Source organism: Equus quagga, chromosome 16 (assembly GCF_021613505.1).
Source record: "Equus quagga isolate Etosha38 chromosome 16, UCLA_HA_Equagga_1.0, whole genome shotgun sequence".
NCBI classification, from domain to species: domain Eukaryota; kingdom Metazoa; phylum Chordata; class Mammalia; order Perissodactyla; family Equidae; genus Equus; species Equus quagga.
The window spans coordinates 45,508,969-45,531,084 of NC_060282.1; the positions used below are offsets into that span (position 1 = coordinate 45,508,969).

Here is a 22,116-nt window from a genome sequence, read left to right on the forward strand (position 1 = left end):
CTAAATAACTGGAAACTGGTGGTAAAAAGGTACAGAAAATTCTTTAAACAATTTTCTTTTTCTTTTTTAACCTATCACATTTATTCCACTTGTAAATTATACTTTCCATTCTCTCTATTTTCTGGTAATTAGTTCATCATTTAAGTGGTGATAGATTGTTAATGTTTGGGTCTTATCAGAGGTCATACAAAAATTCCGCTTCCATCGTCTCTGAGTGTGCTTGCTTTGTTCTTCATTTTTATATCCAAGTCGCCTCTGTCTTGTTTCTTTAATCAAAATATGTGCTTATTTTCAGATCATCCAAAATAAAATAAAGCAAACAAAAGAATTGTGTCTTGTAGTTGTGGATAATAACTTAGTTAAGCTATTTTAATAGAAGCAATTCATGATGTCTTTTGTAAATAAAAAAGACATCCTTAAAGTAAAGTTACCAATCCACTCAAATAAAAATTTAAATACAGTGGACATTTCTGAGATTTTCCCCCAAATATGTGAAGTTTTCCTTTACCCAGTATCCTCTCAGTTCTGCCACTGTACTGATTTTATGGCTAAAACCTTGTGTTCTAAGCTTCCAAGTAAATTAACCAGTGCAATAAAAATCACATCGTGGTAAAAAAGAGTAAAGTGAACACACAGCTAATATCCTGCCTTAGGTAAAGTGAGGTAAGCTTGGAGCATGTGCAAAGGAGACACCTAATCTATACCCATGTGGGATGTGGTAAATGATGGGCTTTATCCACAAAAAACAACATTTCAGAAAGAAATTAACCATCAGGTGTGGGTGGGCAATTAACTCCAGATTGTGGAAGCCAGCTCTTTCCTGTGGAATATTCATTAGCTCCTTTAATTAAAAAGTATTCATAGTTGCATAATTTAGGAGTGCTTTTCATATTCAAAAGATTCTTGACAGTCTGTGAGTCACTCAATTTTTTGAAAGAAGGCATTTTCTGTTGATATCAATTAATTATTCAGAAGCAGGTTTATATCTCTAACTTCTCAAGAAAACAAGGAGATAAGAAATATTTAGGACAAACCACAATACTATCTCTGGGAAACATGTGCACACACCATTGAATATCTCATTGATTGGTTGATTCATTCATTCATTCATTCACTCAAGCAGTCAGTCAATATAGATGTATTGGGTGCTTACTCTAAGCACTGTCCTAAGAACGGCAAGCAGAATGGTGAACAAGAGAGATGATGGTCTCTGCCCTCAACAGACTCACAACCAAGGTGGGAAACCTGTCAGCTGAACAAGTAATTTGAACTGTTATGAAGGCTGGAAAAATTATTCAGAAAGTGCTAAGGATGTACAGGAATGACCTGGTGTGGTTGACAGAATAATGGCCCCCAAAGACGTCCATATCTTAATTACCAGAACCTATGAATATATTGCCTAACATGGCAAAAGAGACTTTGTGATTTGATTGTATTGAGGACCTTGTGACGGCGAGGTAATCCTGCATTATCCAGAGGGGTCCAATGTAATCACAAAGGCCCTTACGAGAGGGAGGCAGGAGGGTCAGAGTCAGAAAAGGAGATGTGGTGATGGAAGAAGAGGTCAGAGAAAGATTTAAAAATGCCACACTGCTAGGTTGAAGATGAAGGAAGAGGCCATGAGCCAAGGAATGCAGGGGACCTCTAGAAATTCAAAAGGGCAAGGAAATAAATGGGTTCTCCTCTAGAGCCTCAGAAACATACAGCTCTGCCAAAACCTTGATTTTTCTCCTGTAAAATTCATTTCAGCCTCTGTCCTCTAAAACAGTAAGATAATAAATTTGTGTTGTTTTAAGCAAGTAAGTTTGTGGCAATTTGTTACAGCAGCAATAGGAAGTCAATATATCTGGATTGCTGGTTTGGGGTTTTGGTGGATGGCGGTGAGGAAAGGGAGCTTATTTTAGACTTCAGGATCTATAATGGCAAAAATTATGCCTGCTTTCTTCACCCTTGAATGTGCAGCACCTAGCATTGTGCCCAGGACTTAGTAGATGTTCAGTAAGTACAAGAAATATTTTCTGGGCCAGCCCTAGTGGCCTAGCAGTTAAGTTCAGCATGCTCCACTTCGGCAGCCCCAGGTTCAGATCCAGGGTACAGACCTACACCGCTGTGTTAGCAGCCATGCTGTGCTGGTGGCTGATATACTAAAAAAAAAAAAAAAAAATTGAGGAAGATTGGCATGGATATTAGCTCAGGGCTAATCTTCCTCCACAAAAACAAACAAACAAAAGGAATATTTGCTGAGTAAACAGAGACATGCATTAATTAATGCAAGAATGAAAGATAAATGGAACTTGTGAACTGAGGTCTAGAGGATGATTAGAAGATAAGCAGGTGAGAAGGTGGTAGAGGTGGACCTGGAGAATCATAATGCTAAGAGATACACTGGCACTATGCCTCTTGGTAATGGCATAACGTGACTAAAGTGTTTTGGGACACATCCTACTAAACATGGTAATGGCAGATTTCTCCACATTTGAGCAATTTTTGTTTTCATTTAGAGAAATATGACTTCCATCTTATTACTTATATAGCTTATTTCAAATATTTTGATTAAACAATCATGTGCTCAACTAAAAATCTGTAGTTGGTTGTTTGTAGATTGTTGGCGAGGGAGTATTTTTTTATTCTCTTCTCTCTTTCCCATTCCCTTGCATAGCTAATGGCTCCCTTTGCTTTAGTTACTTCCAGATCTATTTGGTGCTCCCAAAAGTCCACTGGATGCCTCATGGACTACCTCTCAGTATCTTAAATTCACCATCCTTCAAAATAAACATATCTTCTCTTTTAGGTACACTACTGGGTCCCCTACTAACCCCATTTGAGAGTTTCAAAGCTTCAGAATCATTTGCCTTGCCCTCCCCCTGCCCCAAATACCCATACAGTGCCAGCTGTTTTCATTACATGCTGAAATCTCTTTTAAGCCCATCCTCTATCTCCATTTTCATAACCTTGTGACCAAAGCAGAGGAAGATGATGCCGTCACCTCATTTTCTTGGGTTAGCACCACTTCATCCTTCCAGCTTGTGTGCCTGCAGACTGCATTCAGATCAGTACTCCCAAATCCCAGCTTTAAGCACCCTTTTCTGTATGCATGCCTGCCCTCAACAGAGGCTTGAGTTGTGCCTCTGTCCCTAACAAACTGCATGATCCAGAGCAAGTTAGTTGTCTCCTATGGGCCTCAACTTCTTCACCAGTAAAATGAAGAGTATCCTATTATCTACTTGAAAAGGAAAGTGTGGTATTTACCTATTACCCATTACAGAGTTGCTAAGAAGAATGTCCTTTGAAAACTGTGAATTGCTATACAAATATTATTTATCATTATAATTTTCATTCATTGACCAAGTGTTCATTGGAGAATGAAGAATAATGCAATGGAAATTTAGCACTTTTTGCCTTAAAAATCTAGTTATAAGGAGAATAGACACAAATAAAGCTACTCTATAACTATATAAGGTAATATGTGATTGACTAAAGCATGTGGTAGCCTCTCTGTTTTACTATTACAATGACCTCCATTTTACAGCTGAAGACATTGAATTCCAGCCCGCACTTAACTATGTATTGCCCTGTATGGGTCTGGTTGACTTCTTTTTCTACCTAAAGGGATTGCCAAGGAGTGTGTCCCTTCAACTTACTTTACTTCCCTATTAAACCTTGAAGAAAGTATAAGATGTAGATTGGCAGAGAAGGGATATGGCTCTATTCAGGAGAACCCAAATAAAGGCAAAGCCAAGGATAGTTAAATTAGACAAGGAGGCCATGAGTTGATCTGTCTGACTTGGACGGAGGGTTTGTGTAATGTGTTGTAAAAGAGAAAGCAGTTTGAGAAGATTGGGCATGGTTTTAGGTGCCCTGTTTAGGTGTGCGTACTTGATCCTCAGAAGGGAATCATTATAATTTTTTAAGCATAAGAGGAATGTTAAAGCAAATGTGATTTAAGATTAATCTGCATTATATCATAGAATAGAATAGAGCCATGATGGCAATTACATCGCAGCTTGCTTGTTAACTCTAACCATTTGCTTCTGCAGCCCCATGTTGAGAAGATTCTCAGGCTACTCTGGCTCATATAGAATATAGATGGCTACCAGGCTACTCTACTCTGGTACTTGAGGAAGTACCTTGATCTATTAGTTCTTTCTGATGTGAGCACAGGAAACTGGGTATTTTCTATCCATGGAATAAAACCAAGAATATCTTATAGGAAAAAAAAAACCAATATGAAAGTTTCAGTAATTCATTTTGAACATAGTTAAGGACAGAATCAGAGTCACAGAGTAAGAACGTCAAAGTGATAAAACCAAGAGTTAATATATTTTGGTAATTAAATTGAGAGATGAAATAAAGAACATGAGCAGTAAATGTAACCTTAGCATTTAAAGCACAAGGATGTGAGAGCAGGATGGTGTTCCTGAACAAGAAGGAGAGATGTGAGGACCCAGGATACTTTGGAGTGTTAGAAGAGGGAAAAGGAGTAGGATGTTGGAAGAAATATTCTGGTCAGGTAGTTCTGATTACTATTAAAAGGCCACTGGGTGCCAAAGGTTTCAAAAGGATACAGTGAAGGTGACAGCGCCCATCAGCTACCATTCTGTGCAAAGTGGGCCTGGTCTAATGATGCAGAGGTGAGAAGGTCCTTAAAAAGTTTCAAGATTAGCGGAAGAGAAAGACACTGAAGAAATTATCATTAAATACTATACCAGTATTAGAGAAGCATTCTTTAAAAGCACAAGGCAGGAGAAAGTAAATTTGCCACAAGAAGTCAGAAAAGACTAAAGAAACTGAATCTGAGTTGCATCCATGTTGATGTGAGTCATGCAATTGATTAATATAGTTATATAATATTTACTTTATTCTATTCTATGTCATATATCTATTTAGAATATATATAATATAATATAATATAGTAGATATAATATGTATTTCATTCTCTTATATAAACATTCCATATGTTCTTTATCCATTGTACTGTTAATAGATATTTTAGTTGTTTCTAGGTTTGGGGGAATTATAAACAAAGCTACTATGAAGAATCTTGCATATTTTTCCAGGTACAAATATTAAGAGATTCCTTCTTTATTGTCTTTAGAAGTGCAAAAATTACTATTGCTCAGCTTTTCCTGGTTTTTAAGTTTATATAACTGGAATTAGAACTTTATATTTTCTTTTGTCTTCCTTTTTTTTTACCCAATTATGTTTATCAGACTCATCCAATTTTCATGACTGTATAAGTATACCATGCAATAAACATATCAAATAAAAACTCAGATGTACAAATATACCAAAGTTTATTTACACCTGCTACTTTTTTTAGACATATGAGCTGTTTCCAAGTTTGGATAGTTACAAACAGTACTGTGTAAACATCCTGTTTATGTAACTTGCTACAAATAAGCTCTCATTTCTTTAGGATGTATAACTAGGAGTGGAATTGCTGGTCATAATGTATGTATATCTTCAGCTTTATATGATATGCCAAACTGTTTTCCAAGGTGATTCTAACAGTTTACAAGAGATTTCTTGTTGACTTATATCCCCACCAACCCTTGGTATCATCAGACTTTTAAATGTTTACTAATTATATATATGAAGAGCTATTTATTGTGGATTTAATTTAAATTTCCCCAATAATTACTAAGAATAATAATAGTGAAGTTAAGCATATTCTCATATGCTTATTGGTAAATTTGAAAATGTTCCCTTTTTCTTTTGATGAGGAAGATTGGCCCTGCACTAACATCTGTTTCCAATCTGCCTCCTTCTGCTTGAGGAAGATAGTTCCTGAGCTAATATTTGTGCCAATCTTCCTCTGTTTTGCATGTGAGATGCTGCCACAGCATGGCTGGACGAGCAGTGTGTAGGTCCATGTGAGGGATATGAACCCACAAACCCTGTTGCACCAAAATGGAACACAAACCTAACCGCTATGCCACTGGGCTGGCCCTGAAAATGTCTCTTTTTGTGAAATGCCTGTTCATGTCTTTTGTCCATTTTTCTATTGGATCATCTGCTTTCTTTCTTGCTCCTTGATTTGTTGGGGAATGCAATCCTTTCTCCATTTTTATGTCATATCTATCTTCTTCCTCTCTGGCCTCATCTTTTCATGCATTATATGGTGTCTTTTGGTAAAGAAAAGCTGTTAATAATAGTCTAGTGAAGTTTAATGATCATTGTCTTTATGATTAATGCTTTACATTTCTTGTATATATATTCTTCTCCATTCTCTTCTGTATGTTGTCTACCACTCTTAGGACTTTGATCCACCTGGTACTGATTTGGGGATATGGTGTGGAGTAGAGGTCTAATTTCATTCATTATGGATACATGATTGTCTCTTCATCATATATTAAAAGACTGTCCTTTCCTCACCGCCCTGCAGTGCTACTTTTGTCACAAATCAAACACCAACATATGTGCGATTTTTCCCCTCTCTGGGCTCTCTACTCTGTTCTATTGATCTGTTCATTTATCTCAGAACCAATACCACACTTCATTGATTATTACAGATTTATAAAACATTTTGATCACTAAGGAAACATGCTCTCGCCCTTGTTCGTATATTTCAAGAGTCTTGCCTATTCTAGGCCGTTCAAGTTTCCATACAAAATTTAGAATTAACTTATCAATTGCCATTAAAATGTCCTACTGGAATTTTAATTGGGATTAAATTTATATCTATAAATAAATTCAAGAACTGACATCTTTTGATATTGAGTATTCTAATTAATGGACATTGCATTTCCCTTCATTTATTTATAAATATCATTTAAGTAAGTGTTTCAGGTATTTTTAATGTCTCATAATAAAGTTTTACACCTTCATCCTGTGTAGGGCTACACATCTTTACATAAATTTACTTCTAAAAGAGAGAGAACAGGAGGAAGAAGTAGGAGGAGGAGGAGGAAGAATAGAAGAAGGAGGTGAGGAGAAGGGGAGAAGAGAAGAAAGAAGTAAGAGAGGAGGAGCAGGGAGAAGGACAGAGCAGGGAAGAGAGGAGGAGGACAGAGGAGGAGAAAGTGGGGGGAAGGAGAAAGAGGAGGGGGAGAGTAGAGGGAGGAAGAAGAGAAAGAGGAGAGAAGAAGGAGGCAGAGGTGGAGAAGAAGGGGGAGATTTCATTCTCTGATGAATATTTAAGGCAGAACACTTAGATATTTTTTCAAGCTAACTCACCACTGCAGTTGCCATTGGATAGAGGACTGAGCAAGGTGTTTTGTTCACACTGAAATGAAAACAAATACAAAGAAGAATAACATTGAAGAAATTCACTTCTGTCTCTGAAAAAAGCACATCATTCTTTTCTGCATAAATAACAAAAACCTAGTCTCTAATAATGATTTTTCACTAGTCTTTTTTTGAGAACGATATGTATAACAAACTGAAATAATAAAATGATCTTTAGTTCTAAGAATATATTAGCTCAGTAGATAATTTATGATATCAAGTTAGACTATCTTCTTTAGAACATTTTCTACAAGACTAAGTTTTTTTGATTTTCGGTCAGGAACTAAATATTTGCGTATGTTTTTCATGTAGCATATCCAACCAGACATTAATCTCAATAACACAGCATTCTCTGAGAGAAAGCCATTAACCATATATTTCATATTACACAAAAGTTAACTGCTCATCTGTAGGTCCATGAAAATGCTTGAGAAACATTCATGATTTATGAAAATGCTGGAGAACAAAAATGACTCTGTATCCTACAATTAAACTTCTTTGCAATTGACAGTAATTGATGCCTCTAACAAGATCATATGCAATCTACTTCTCAAATAACTTATTATTATTATTAATGATGATGATGATAGTAATCAATATTTTTGAGTTCTTACTATATGCCAAGGACTTTGCACTAACTATTTAATCCTCAGAACAATACTATTAAGTTATTAATCTCATTTTCCATATGAGGGAGCAGACGATGGAAAGGTTACATAGCTTGACCAAAGTCACGAAGCTAGTAAGAACCTGGGCTAAAACCAAAGCATGTGACTCTCCATTCTGAACCTCATGCTCCCAACTGCTACATTATACTTTCTCCCGGGAAATCAGTTTTCATCTTACAGGCCGACTAGAGAACATCTCACTATTTTCTCTTCTACTACTCAATGGTGCAGCTTATATATTTTAAGTATGGCTCTGACAGCTATCAGCTGTATGATTTCCACTAGGTTATTTTACATTTCTAAGTCTCAACCTTTCTTTTTTGTAACATTCAGGTAATGCCTCTTACATCATGGGGCTGGTGATGACTAAGTTAGATAGCCTAATTAAAGAGGCTGGCCCGTGAAAGACATTCAATGAATGTGAGTTTCCTTTTCCTCCTTTTAAAAATACCTTGTCTGACATCTCTGTGAAAAAGAATTTCAAATAATTTATGTACATACTTCACCCTCAAGGAGGTGGGGCATAACTTCACACACCGGTTTTTTTTTTAGGAAGATTAGCCCTGAGCTAACATCTGCTGCCAATCCTCCTCTTTTTGCTGAGGAAGACTGTCCCTGAGCTAACATCCGTGCCCATCTTCTTCTACTTTATATGTGGGACGTCTACCACAGCATGGCTTGCCAAGCAGTGCCATGTCCGCACCTGGGATCCGAACCGGTGAACCCCGGGCCGCTGAAGTGGAACATGTGAACTTAACAGCTATGCCACCGGGCCAGTTCCTTCACATTCTTTTAGTGTGGGCTACATGTAGTGACTTGCTTCCCAAGACAACAATATGGAAAGGAGACAAATAGAAGAATTTTACAGTGGAGAAACCTGACAAATACTACCTTATTCAGTATGAGGTGATCAAGGTTAACAACAACAGTGATAAATCATGTTGATTATATGTAATATTGATATGACATGTTGAAAATAGCACTTCACCTCTATAGTTTTCCTCCTAAAAACACATATCCCCAGTCTTACCAAGAGATAAACACCACATAAACTCCAATAGAGGGGTGTTCTATAAAATACCTGACCAGTACTACTCAAAACTGTCAAGGTCATCAAAAAACGAAAGTCTTGGAAGCCGTCACAAAGAAGAGGAATCTAAGGAGATAGGACAATTAAATGTAATGTAATATAATGGATGGAATCCTGGAACAGAAAAAGGATATTTGGTAAAACTAAAGAAATCTGAATAAAGCATGGATTTTAGTTAATGATAACGTATCCATATTGGCTCATTGATAATAACAAATATGTCACACTAATTCAAGACATTAATAATAGCAGAAACTGTGTGATGCAAGGTATATAGGAACTCTCTATACTTTCTCAATTTTTTTGTAAATCTGAGACTGTTCAAAAAAATAAAGTCTATTTAAAAAAAATACATTGAGCAAAAGAAAATTTTAGATAGACAGCAAATTGAAACTTCTCTTGCAAAGTGAGGCCACAGAACGGTGATTAATATTATCATGTGAGTATCTGTAGCCTATACAATAATAAGCATGAATCAACCAAATACTAGCACCCTGAAATCCTCCTAAGCTTCCGCATTCAGGGAGATATTTAATGGTGAAATATAGGAAGTATATTGCCACAGTATAAAAAAAACAGGCAATCATTTTTAGTTTGTTTTTTGAATAGGATGTGAGTTTCCCTGTGCTAGGGTGTTTTAAATACCCTTTCCTCACCACCATCTATTGAAAGTGCAGAAGAGAAGACTGAGGCCCCAGCAGAGCACTCCAGTTTAAGACAGAACTGTAGACCACTGTGCGCAGCCAGATAAAAGGAGGCAAAGCTGTAGTAGAAATTAATTGACGCAGACTCATTTCTCTGAAACTTAACTTGGAACAAGTGCACAGGCCTTAAAACAAGAAATAGATACCCAAGACAGACAGTGTATAAAAAGAATAACATGAGACGCCCAAAAGAGCCCCCATGCTACTCAAGACCATCCATTTAACCATTCTGAATAAAGGTTTATTCCCTGTTCCTCAGACAGCAAGGCTCCAAGATTACTATCTGAATCCCTCTGTGTCCTTCAAAACTCATAGTATGTAAATACACACAATATTTGCATCATCTTCATTATAGTGGAACTCAGTCTCAACAAATCCTTTCTCAGCATCATAGAGTTCTAAGTTAAAGACTCACTTTCATTGTGATTACCTACCAATAATCTAGATTCAATGAACTCTATTTGTTTATTAGACTCAAATTTCTCAGTTCCCAGGTAAACAAAATCATATATGTGGAACCTCCTCACAGAATGAGGTTTACTTCTGACTTAATATGCTACAAGATAAGCACATGCCAATTTTCAACTTCTGAAAACAAATTGGAGCAATCTTAGTCTTACAGGAAAATGTTCTAAGGAAAATACTGTTGACCATCAATAAACAGTTATAAGAGTCTTCATGTCAGCTACTCTACTAGATATTATAAAGCCCAAAAAGTAGTCTATCATTTCAAGGAATAAATTTATATTTTGGTAAAATAAGACTACAAACTTCTTGTGGGTTGATTAGGTTATTTGGAACTCTGGACAAACTTTTCCACAATACCATTACGCATGGTGGTTGTGAGCTTACGTCAGCCACAAGAACCTACCTGTCTCACAATACAATTGAACATTGCCACAAGGTGCAGCATGGCTTTGTGAAAGAAATAGGTCTAGTATACCAATTGAACAATTAGGAATGTATCTCTGCCTTTGGCTTGAGAGCAAGTTCTTCTCAACCCAAAATCACATTTGGTGGTTCCTAATAATCTGATGAAAGTGACATCCTAAAGACCACAGTGAGGGGAAAAGACTGGTCTGGAGATATATAGGCAGAGCCAGTTGAATGGACTTGTGACCTGCGTAATCACACAGGGCTCCACGCTTAGAAGGATTTCCCATTTGCTGTTGCCATCTTGAAATTCTTAGTAATGGTTGAAAAAGGGACCTCACATTTTCATTTTGCATTGTGTCAGCAAATGATATATCTCTTTCTTGTATTGAGGACCTCTGTGGTCCAGATCAGTATGAGGCCCAGAAGCAGAAGCATGAAGCTGCAAAGGTCAGGAATGCAGTACTAGACAGCTCCTGAGACACCAGAAATGAGAGGGTCAAGATCTCTTATATACCTGAGTGACTGGAAGATAATATATGTTCAAGGACACAAGAGAAAGAGATCTTTGTGATCTGGTATAGTCAAGGAAAGCTTCACGGAAAGGGTACTACTTGTACTCAGTCAAACTAATAATACTAGCTAAGATCTTACAGTTTGAGTAGGACAGGCACTATTCTAAGTGCTTTGTATATATTAACTCATTTTATCATCCCAACTACAGATGAGGAAACTGAATCACAAAAGGTTCAATAACTTTGTTAAGGTCCCACAGCTCGTAAGTGGCTAGCCCAGGCAATTTAGTTCCAAAGTCCATGCTCTTTTAACGTTGTGGAGGGCTTAAGAATTCCAACAATCACAGATAGCTCATTTACATGAAATCATCGTGATGCACATAAGTTGAGATAACTTATGGAGAGAAAGAATGCTAGCATTTTATAATAATGTCATTATAATGATGGCAACACTCTACTTCTCTGAAGTCACTTATCATAGTCTATCTCTTTTAAATTTGGATCTGACTCTTCTTTCTTTTGGTAAAAGGTCCTTTAAGCTAAATGATTTCTCTTATTTATTCTTCTCAAGGTTATAGTACCTAGTACACATGTCCTTTAGATATATGCTGAATGAAGAAATGAAGGAACTATTGAATAAGAGTGATTACCTAAAAGCTAACTACAAGGATCAGATAAAAAGTAAAATACAATATAAGGTTTTGCTGAGGAGAGAGGTCTCCAAACACTTTTACAATGCATTATATTTACATGATACGTTTTTTAGTGTCATGATATAAGGTTGCCTGTTACCTGTAGCATGACACTGTAATCATGAAGCAGTTGATCGTACCTTGCTGATATCATCCAGTAGCAGGTTGCTGGCATTTTCCTTTTGGATTATGTTTATTAGATCAGTGTGAAACTTCTTCACATTCAGGAAAACAAGTGGGTTGTTTATTGAGACAATTTTCACCTGCTTCAGGGTTTCCTTTTAGAGGAGAAAAGGAATAGATTCAGAGTTCTGAATGAAATAAAAGAGGATAGCTCTATCCAATGAGTCTACATCTTACAAGTCCAAATGTTACTCAATCATGGAAGCAATCTCTTAGCTAACATTTTCATTATTAAAATGTATTTGGAGAGCTTAATATACGATTGCACTTCTTAGGGAAAATATATACTTCCTCTTTCCTCTTTCCTAAGAAACACTGATAATCATGAGATGAGTCCGCAGCTTTTCAGAAAATGGCCCTTATTCCTACTGACTGGGTTTAGGGGAGGCAACAGCCTGGAATATCCAAGAGTATCAAGGAGACCTATCTTCCCACAAGTAGCTTTTCTACTCAGTCTAGAAATTAAAAGTTCATTTACATAACCATCAGCATTTTTAAAAAATAAAAATATGTCCTGAAGGGTCAACCATCAGTCATTTACGTCATAATGACATAGCTTTCTTTCAGTTGGAATGTAATCTTACTAGTGACTGCTAGTACTAATTGGGAGAAGGAAACCAAGAGGGATTATCAGGAATGTAACTTCACTTGGGGTCTAGGTTACACTAGATTGCCAGGATGTAGGTAAGACATGCACAAATGGAGAATGAAAAGCTTCAGTACAAAAGGTATCTGCTTTGGCCATTTGCCCAGGTCTTCCTGGCAGCAATGCGACTAAAACCATCTTCTCCAACACCTTTGGGGCAGGGGTCTGAACTAGAAATCGAGAGGATGGTAAGTTCTATGAAATAGTATGTCCTCACCAACTGAATAAAGTAATATTCCTTCAGGCTTCAGTACTCACATAGAAGAAGAGATGCAGCACACAGGCAAAGAAAGAAAGAGAAAAGAAAACACCAGGTCCATGAATTTGGCCACTTCACCGAACCTCTCTAAGTTTCCTCATTTTAAAAATTAGGTAAGGGGCCGGCCTGGTGGCGCAGCAGTTGAGTGCACATGTTCCGCTTTGGTGGCCAAGGTTTTGCTGGTTCTGATCCTGGGTGCGGACATGGCACGAGTTGGCAAGCCATGCTGTGGCAGGCGTCCCACATATAAAAATAGAGGAAGATGGGCACAGATGTTAGCTCAGGGCCAGGCTTCCTCAGTGAAAAGAGGATTGGCAGCAGATGTTAGCTCAGGCCTAGTCTTCCTCAAAAAAAAAAATGAGGTAAATATTTAAATTAGATAGTCTCAAAAAGTTTCTATAGCTACAAAAAATTTATAGCTCATATACTCTAGAAAGTGAGGATACTTGCTCCAAATTAACCAACCCAAGAAAACGAAAATCCTTAAGTTACCAAAGCAACTTTTAATCAAGAGTAAACCTCTTACAAAACGAAGTAGCACTATTCTTGAGCTTGTCATATTTAGTTTTCACAAAGCTAGGTATTTGTTAGAGAATAGAAGTCCAAATTGTGCCGGAAAAGAAATTCTCAACAGTGGTGAATTCACTGAGCGGGAAGAGATCTCCCAAACTGAGAATGTTTCATGTGAAGAAGTGGTGGAAGAGCACAGGCACGGAAGAGGAATGACAGATCACCACCACACTTTAAGTCGGCTAGAACGTCCCCCTAACAGTTGATAGTCAAACCTTACTTTCTCTTAGTTTTTTTCCCTCTTATTTTTGACACAAAACATTACATAACTAGTGAGGTGCACTATTCTAATAAAATTAATATTTTCATGTGACACTGTTATTACTCAGGTGAATGACTACACGGGAACCAATCAAAGTTTAAAGACATGGAGAAAATTCAGCATTTTCATCTTCCTACAAATTCCCTCATTCACTTCCCCACATTTAGACTGAAAAAAAGATAAGGATTAGATAGAATTTATTAACCAGTGATCTTTAAGCTAAAGAAAAGTCAGACTCCAATTCTGTTTCAAAGTTAAGCATGTCAAGTTACTGTACATAGCTGTGGCGGGTAGGGTGGACACACAGAGGACTTCCAGGGCCTGAGAATCAGTCTGGGGCTTTGCAGAAGCACTAAATGCCTAAGAAAAATTTAAAGAAAGAAAAGAAAGACAGCTTTGGTGGAAAACTTGAGCCTGGAACACCCTCAAAGTCTCTGAACTCAAATCGCTCTCTAGGAAGCAAATATTTCCATGCTTATTAAAAACTCCAGGGGCCGCCCCGTGGCCGAGTGGTTAAGTTCGCTCGCTCTGCTTCAGCGGCCCAGGGTTTCGCCGGTTCTGATCCTGGGCACCACTTGTCAGGCCGTGCTGAGGCAGTGTCCCACACAGCACAACCAGACGCACTCACAACTAGAATATACAACTACGTACTGGGGGCTTTGGGGAGGAGGAGAAGAAGAAGAAAAGACTGGCAACATTTGTTAGCTCAGAAGCCAATCTTTAAACAAAACAAAACAAAACACAAGCTGCTCCCCTTGGTGTCACAGAAGGACTCCTGGCGCTACTTCCAATTTCCAGTCTACTCAGAAATACCCTGACATTGATCCCTCTGCTGGGAGGCCAGTTCTCTCTATTCTGAGGGCAATCATGAGCTACTGAAACCAGTAAATGTGAAAAATAAAGAAAAAAAGTTTAGCCAAACATTTACAAAGCAGGTACAAAGTGAAGCAATTTTTAAAAACTGGAAAAAAATTCAAGTCATCAGTTTTTTTCCCCCTCACTTTAAACTTGTTTTGGTCGTCCCTTAGAATAAGAATCTAGAACTCACACACAGTTGGCCTGCCTAAGCATGGACAGGGTGAGAGAATTTACATAAGTTGTTTCCTTAAAAAGGTGTCCACTGTACAAGAAACCAATCCTATTGGCGTTCCATAACCACTGGACTAATTAATTACCTCTGCTAATAACACAGCCCCATTGACTGTGTTAAAAAAAAAAATACCATGATCTGACTTTGTTTTATTCCCTTTCCTATTTCCTTTATTCCCTATTTCCTATTCCCTATCTTCCTTCATCAATTAATTTGGAACAGCTATTAGTTTAGTTTGACTGTCTTATGCAACTTAATAATGGAAAAGAGGTTTCCAAATGCCTGAACTACTCTGGACTATGATTCCACTGGGAACTGCAGTACTACAAACCATGCTATTGTCTTATCTGAATGCTAATACAAGATTCTTGTTGCTGTTGTTCTATTGATGTGTTGCATGTTAATCACCATATGTATGGTGGCCACATATATACCATTGAAAGTTCACACTAATTAAAAATAGAATTATCTGGAACTGGCCCAGCGGTGTAGTGGGTAAGTTCACGCACTCTGCTTCAGTGGCCAGGGGTTCATGGATTCGGATCACGGGCATGGACCTACACACCACTCATTAAGCTGTGCTGTAGCAGCATCCCACAAACAAAATAGAGGAGGACTGGCACAGATGTTAGCGCATGACCAAGCTTCATCACCAAAGAAAAAATATAGAATTATCATGTTTTCAAATGTCATAATTTATCTGCTTCTTATGATATCTTAAAATCGTCTCACTCACAAAAATTGTTAATAATTGCACAAAGGAAAAGGAAACTAAACTTACGCCATCCACTTCTGTCTTCACTTTAAATTCCATTTCTTTTATGTTTTTTATACTCAGAGTCTTTGCTCTAGAATTAAGGCATAAAGAAAATAAAATGTTTTCTAATCATTACATTAACCATGAAGAAGTAAAAAGAATGTCATTTTATCTTAATAATTGCAATGTATCTAAAATGGTGTAGATCCTATATCTCATTTGTTCATAAAACATTGGTAAATCTGTATTTCTCTGGGATCTTCAGGAATAGTAACAACAGAGACATCTGAGTAGAGATTAAAAAATGTAATGTACCTCATCTTGGCTCCCAAATACCATATCTCCAAGCTACAAGAGGTGGATTGACACCTTGTGGATTGAAGAGTTACAAGAGAGAAGGCTAGAGAGCATATAGTATTTGAGAAAATCTTGTTTTAGGAGAAAGGAAGTAAAGAGGGAATCAATGGTAAGATAGGACCAGATAATGAAGGATCTACATAGATAGATTCTTTAAAAATAGAATCTGTAGATGTAAAACTCAAAACTTTTAATATATTATTTCACATAGAATTTCAAGGGAAGGATGAGAAACATTATCAGATGATGGACACTGGGAAAACAGAAGAGTAGGTTAGTAAAAAGACAAAAAGAGAGAATTTGTTCTTCAATAAATTATCTAGAAAAAAGTATATAGATGGATTAATATGTCTTCTGAAAAATTAAATTTACTGAAATCATTTAATTTTCCAAATGATTACACTGTCATATGATTTGTGTCTCATTGGATACTATATCCCTTCACTCAAAAAAAAAAACCTCTGTGAGCAGCATATGGCTTTGGGGTTAATTTATTTACCTTAATAGATTTTATACATTCCATTTTATAGTGCCAATAAAATATTTCTCTTTATTAAGACCAATATTGTTATATATCATATATAGATAAAACCTCTCCTTTTATTTTTCCTCTAATTCTCTGTTGCCAAATAAAACACGAGCTTGTAGTATTATACGTTACACAGAAATAAAAGTAAGTGGCAACACCATATACTTTGCTGCTGTGTCAGAACAAACAAAACATTTAAATAAGATCTTACCTTGGGAAGCGAGCAATCACGATAGCTATGGTACAGACAACACCAAACAGCAGCCCCACATTGGCAGCAAAACATATTGTAAATACATAGGTACTGACCCATATGCCCTGAAAGAGAAACAGTGAACAGAAGATGTGAGTCCTTAGGTATTCTCGTCTTCCTCATGATTGCTAAATTCCTCACAATCTTATTATAAACATTCCTGTGACCAAATCTCTCAGCAAGAATACATTATTTAAGAAGTGGAAAACAGAGGCCCAGCACAGAAACACAGAAACAAATCCTGACCCACTACTCTCAGTGGCAGAGGTGGGGAAAACGTGTAGTCTTTTCTTTCTAGACGCTGCCAATCCTTAGTTCAATACCTAACAAACACTTTGTTTAAGATCTGTAAATAGTTGGTTGATGTGTATGGTTCAAAAGCATGATGTAATTTCCCACCGTTTTCTCGGTTAATATAACAACATTACAAGCAATTGTTTGCAGATTTTTGGTCATTTCCAACAACAACAACAACAACAACAACGTCGTTTTCTAAGATTGCTATAAAAAGAACTAACGTAGTTTATTACTACATAAGACTCTCAAAGGCTAATGTTAAAATGACTGACTCCACCAACATGAGCAAACCCACTTTTACACCAACCACTATAAAGATCATCATAATTTTATTTGCTAGGGGCCACTTCTTGTGAAATTGTGAAAGCTAAAAAATCAGGGCCAACTTAGTTTTGGGGAATATTTCTACAGACTGCAAGAAAATTCTATTATTCCTTCAGTTGGAATTCAACATTATTGCAGTTTTGTCCACAACTTGAAACTACAATTTACAAGATATTGTATTATAATGGCATTTCTAAGTTTATTTCTGGCAAAGAAAATCTTTAAGAGCAAAATATTTTATGAAATCCAGAAGATTATATTTTTTAAACACAAAATCCTGCATTTGTCAAATAGTAGACCAACAAAATTTTCAAACTTTCTTTTCCCCCAAATTATCTGCATCACTTACCTATGCATACAATTCTAAATTGATTTCTTTCTGTCCCAAAATCTATATTATCACTTTAAAACATCTTCAACAACAAATTTCAATTCCATATGCAAATGAGAGCATTAGAAACTTCTCTAGGATCAGAAAACAGCACAGATCCTTGGTGGGGGGTATAGACTTTTTTTCTGACAAGCATGAAACAAATCTTTCTAAGGGCATTTTTTATTTGAAATGCTTCTCCTTTGTCTGTATTATTTATCTACACTGAGTTTGAGTGGTTCTTAATGAGGGGCTATTTTGAAAAGCTAAGCTCTTGGAGGTAAATGGAGGGAGTTTTTATCTGTAAAATTCCTTTTGACCTAGAAGAAACAAACATTCTGGAGTAAAATAAAAACATATTTTAAGTGTTCTCATGTTAGGATCCATCACCTACAAATGTAATGCTAAGTTAGCACTTTGTATCATGTTATCCTCAGCCTGTCGTCTAATGGGTTAGACACTAAGATGCTTCTCCTCTATTCAGGTGACTAGACAGTCATTTGAATCTTCTATCTGTACACAGTGTGTTTTTTCCTTGCTAATGTATTTTACTATACTTGATCCTCTATAAAATAAGGCTGCAAGCTTTTGATTATTACTTCAACAAGCCATGATTGCTGTTTCTCACTCATCTCGTAATACTGACTGAACCTGCCTGGGCATGGCAGAATAAGAACTCACCAAAGCTTTATAAGTCCAATGTCTTCTTGTCAACCTCCATGGTTCACCATAGCATAGGGAACTGAGGATCCTGGTCCCCGCCATTTAAAAAACCACAGAGCCTGGAGGCCATGATTCTTCAGAGCAACCAAAAATTTTCCTACCATCTGGTCATGTTTTTAAAGCATATTTACTCTCCCACAATATCATCTATTGTAAGCTTGGTTTACAATTCTTAGCTATTTCCTGGGGCTACATTTATAGCTTCGAAAAAAATATCAAGTGAAAATTAATAACACAGATTAGTAAATAATTCCGTTGGTTAGAATAAATCCCAACACTCTTCTGTAACAATTCCTATTAAAGATACAAATGCTGATTGTCACAGTTGTAAGGAATTGGTTAGCTCTTGGGCCCCTATTTTTTCTCTTCATTATGTGTTCCTTTCCCTATTTGGTACTCACAGCCCTGAAACACAAGCTAGCCCCAAAGTTGACCTCAAGCAGGAAACACATAAACTCTTGCTCCTTATAGAAAATACATCAGTGTAAAGCACAGTTTAGCAGCTACTCGACCAGTTTGCCTCTCCCTGATCCATCTGTTTTGGTGATTGATCTTACATTATTAAATGTCTGTAGGTCTGAATTCTATCCCCAACTATTCAGTTACTCAAACTCATTTCTGAGGCCACAAGTCAGCCTCCATTTTGGATCACCATTTCCTCACTACCTCAAAGAAGGTTTTGACCTATAACTCAAGGTAGAATCATTATTATACATAAAAAATTTAAAGAAAGAAAAATTTCTGATTTTTCCTGCTTACATGATTTTTTAAACTTTCAACCTTTGAATTATTTTATATACACACACACCTTTGGTAACTTTACTTCCATGATATTTTTTAGGTATACTGTATCTATTGAGTAATCTGGACATATTCTGTCTATTGTGTAAGATAGCCTACATCCAAAAAAGTCTGCAACATTCTCACTCCAAATTCTGCGCCCAGATCATATCCCAATAACCCATGGCTTCTTACTGTTGAATTTCCTATCAACTAAGAGACACCTGTCCATTTCAACCATAGGAGACCACTGTCAAGCTAAAGCCAATGTCCCATTTAGTCATCATGCATCTGCTATATCCACATCACCTTTCTCAACCTTACCTTTTGCTCACACCATACTGTCTAGTTACTCCAAGTTTTCAACTCTCACCCCTACATAGGAGACTACGGATTCCAAGCTGCTATTAAACTATTTTTCAAACTGTCTATTAAATGTCTTCAAAGTCAATATATCCAAATGTAAACACATTAACTTCACCCCAAAATCTGCCCATCTTCCAATGTTCTCTTTCAATTATAACACTAATATTCTTCAAGACACTATAATCAAAAACTTTGGGATCATATTTTACTATTTTTCCTTTTTCATTCTACTTGTCCAATCATTTCCCAAGTCCTATCAATTATTAATTTAAAAAACTCAAGCCATACCCAATTCTCAATTCACTGATAATGCCCTAATTCACACTTTACTCTCGCTCCCCTAGACTCTTCTGACAGCCTCCTACTTAACTCTCTGCTGTTGTTATCAGCACTGAAAACTGTTTACACATATTGCTGCCAGAATTACCTCTCCAAGTATAGATTTGGATATCAGATTTATATGGCATATTAAAAGAATTTTTACTTTACTCCTATTAAAATCCACCAAAAACAACATAAAAACTGCATAGATAGGAAGGAGAATCCAGACCATAAAACAAGAACATTGTCACAACTCTAAGCACAAAATATGGTGTAGACTTACCAAATACTGTGACATTTGAAAGACATCAAAGAGGACTCTGGAAGCCAACAAATTTATCCTCAAAGTCCAATCAATTATAGATGCCTCACTGCCTTATGGTTTTTAAAATACTACACAATAATCTTCTAATAAGTGCTTTAAGATCTAGGGGCAATGGTGGGCCACCAGAGAAGGGAATGTACCCATACAGTATCCATTTGATGCCATAGAAAGAAGGGCAGTAAGGTGAAATGCCATTTGTATCACTTAAAACCTAGCTTCCTAACCAAAGGAGACTGACAGAGGTGAAGCAAGGTGGAGCAAGGTAAAGAATAAGAAGAGACAGCAAGTGTCAGATCACCAGAGCCTATGATTTGTGAGACTTTGTTTCAACTAGGGACAAATCTTCAGAAGACATACCTAAATCAGAGAGACAATTTACCTCCTGCCCTCACTTCCTACCTCCTGAGCTCCTCACATTATTTTTCAGCAAATAGCTAGGTCCACTAAAAATGCATTCTAATCATAAAGGAATCAGCAAGGAACCTATTCATAGAAATGGGGAAAAGAAAGAAAGAAAATAATTAAATAGAGACAGAAGGAAGTTCAGACATGTCATAGGCAATAAAATCTCAGGAAAAATCCTTAAAAAATAGATATGAAGAATCAAAGAAGAAAAACTGTATTAACAAAAGAAAAACTGAAGAAGACAAATAGCAAACTGAAAAAATTTAGAAAAGGAATTACATGGAAATAAAAACATGACAGAGATAAAAGCCATAGTTAAAGCTAAAAAATGGGATAATCATAACTACAAATACAGAATCAAAAATATAGTGAATAGTCCAGAGAAACCACACATATACACACACAAACATACATGCACACACAAAAATAATCATGGGAAAATGCATAGATATGAAGAATGACAAAATAAAATTAACAAATACCTAATTCATTAAGAGAACAGAATGTATAGATTTTTTAAAAAATTCTAAGATATATTAGAAGAAAAATTTTGCATGTAATTCTTGATTCTGAGATCAAAAGGATATGTCACTCTCATAGAAATTTGATACTGGTGTTCAACCACAAGAAATATTCTGATAATATTACCAAACTTCATGGGCAAGAAAGAATCTCACTGAGCATCCATTTAGAAAAACAAACACATAAAATAACAAAAAAGTCATGTTGACCTGTGATTTTTCTGCCTTATCCCTCAATGCCTGAAGATAATGCCAAATCTAAAAATTCCTGAGATAAGGCATTTTAGATTCAGCCAAAAACTTCCTTGTAGTATAAAAAGAAAACAGAAATATATTTTCACCATGCAATGGCTCACAGAATATAAAATACATAAGCCCTTCTTGGAAAACTACTTACTGATAACATACAGATAACAAAGAGATGAATTGAAATAAATAACTCAGGAATGAGAATCTGTTTTGTTTTGTTTTTTTTAAAAGACTAAAGGTAACCACTTGCATTTAAACAATCTTCCGTGTTCTGTAACTCAGTGAATGACATCATATTCCTCCTGTGATGTTCCTAACCGGAAACTTAGAAGTCATTCTAGACTGATGCGCTTTATGTGATGAACTGGTAGAGAGGGCTAAGACAACCTTTTTAATATTTTTCAACTCTGTTCCTTCCTCTTGAATCTCATGGTCTCAGTTGTGGTCCAGGCCTTCCTCATTTATTTGCATGAATTACTAAAGCAGTGGTCCAATTGCTGCATACTTCAGTTTGACCTGTCTTCCTCAAATTACTCAAGTAAACTTTCTAATAATCTAATAAGTAAATCTTATTCCTATTTCTCCTTTCAGTGATGCCTCACTGCCTTCAGGATGAAGTCTAACCTCTTTTCCAGGACATGAGCAGCCTTTCCCAGTCCAACCCATTCTTAACTTTTCCAACTCCATTTACTACTACACTGACCCTTGCACTATATATTCTACCCATCATTTTCTGGAAGGTTTCCCTGGTAGCTCTCCC

General features: G+C 36.5%; 1 protein-coding gene across 9 annotated transcripts in view; it reads right to left on the minus strand.

Annotated features, from left to right (window-relative positions):
* SLC26A7 (solute carrier family 26 member 7) overlaps positions 1-22,116 on the minus strand; it is a 125,749-nt gene that overhangs the window by 9,049 nt on the left and 94,584 nt on the right. For 8 of the 9 annotated variants that reach the window (XM_046642692.1, XM_046642691.1, XM_046642694.1 and 5 more), the window contains 4 exons: positions 16,634-16,740; positions 15,561-15,627; positions 11,910-12,047; positions 7,177-7,225 (listed from right to left, as the gene is read on the minus strand). In XM_046642692.1, coding sequence (XP_046498648.1) covers positions 7,177-7,225; positions 11,910-12,047; positions 15,561-15,627; positions 16,634-16,740 — 361 coding nt within the window. The remainder of the gene's footprint in view (positions 1-7,176; positions 7,226-11,909; positions 12,048-15,560; positions 15,628-16,633; positions 16,741-22,116) is intronic. The other variant, XM_046642695.1, reaches the window with a different exon arrangement.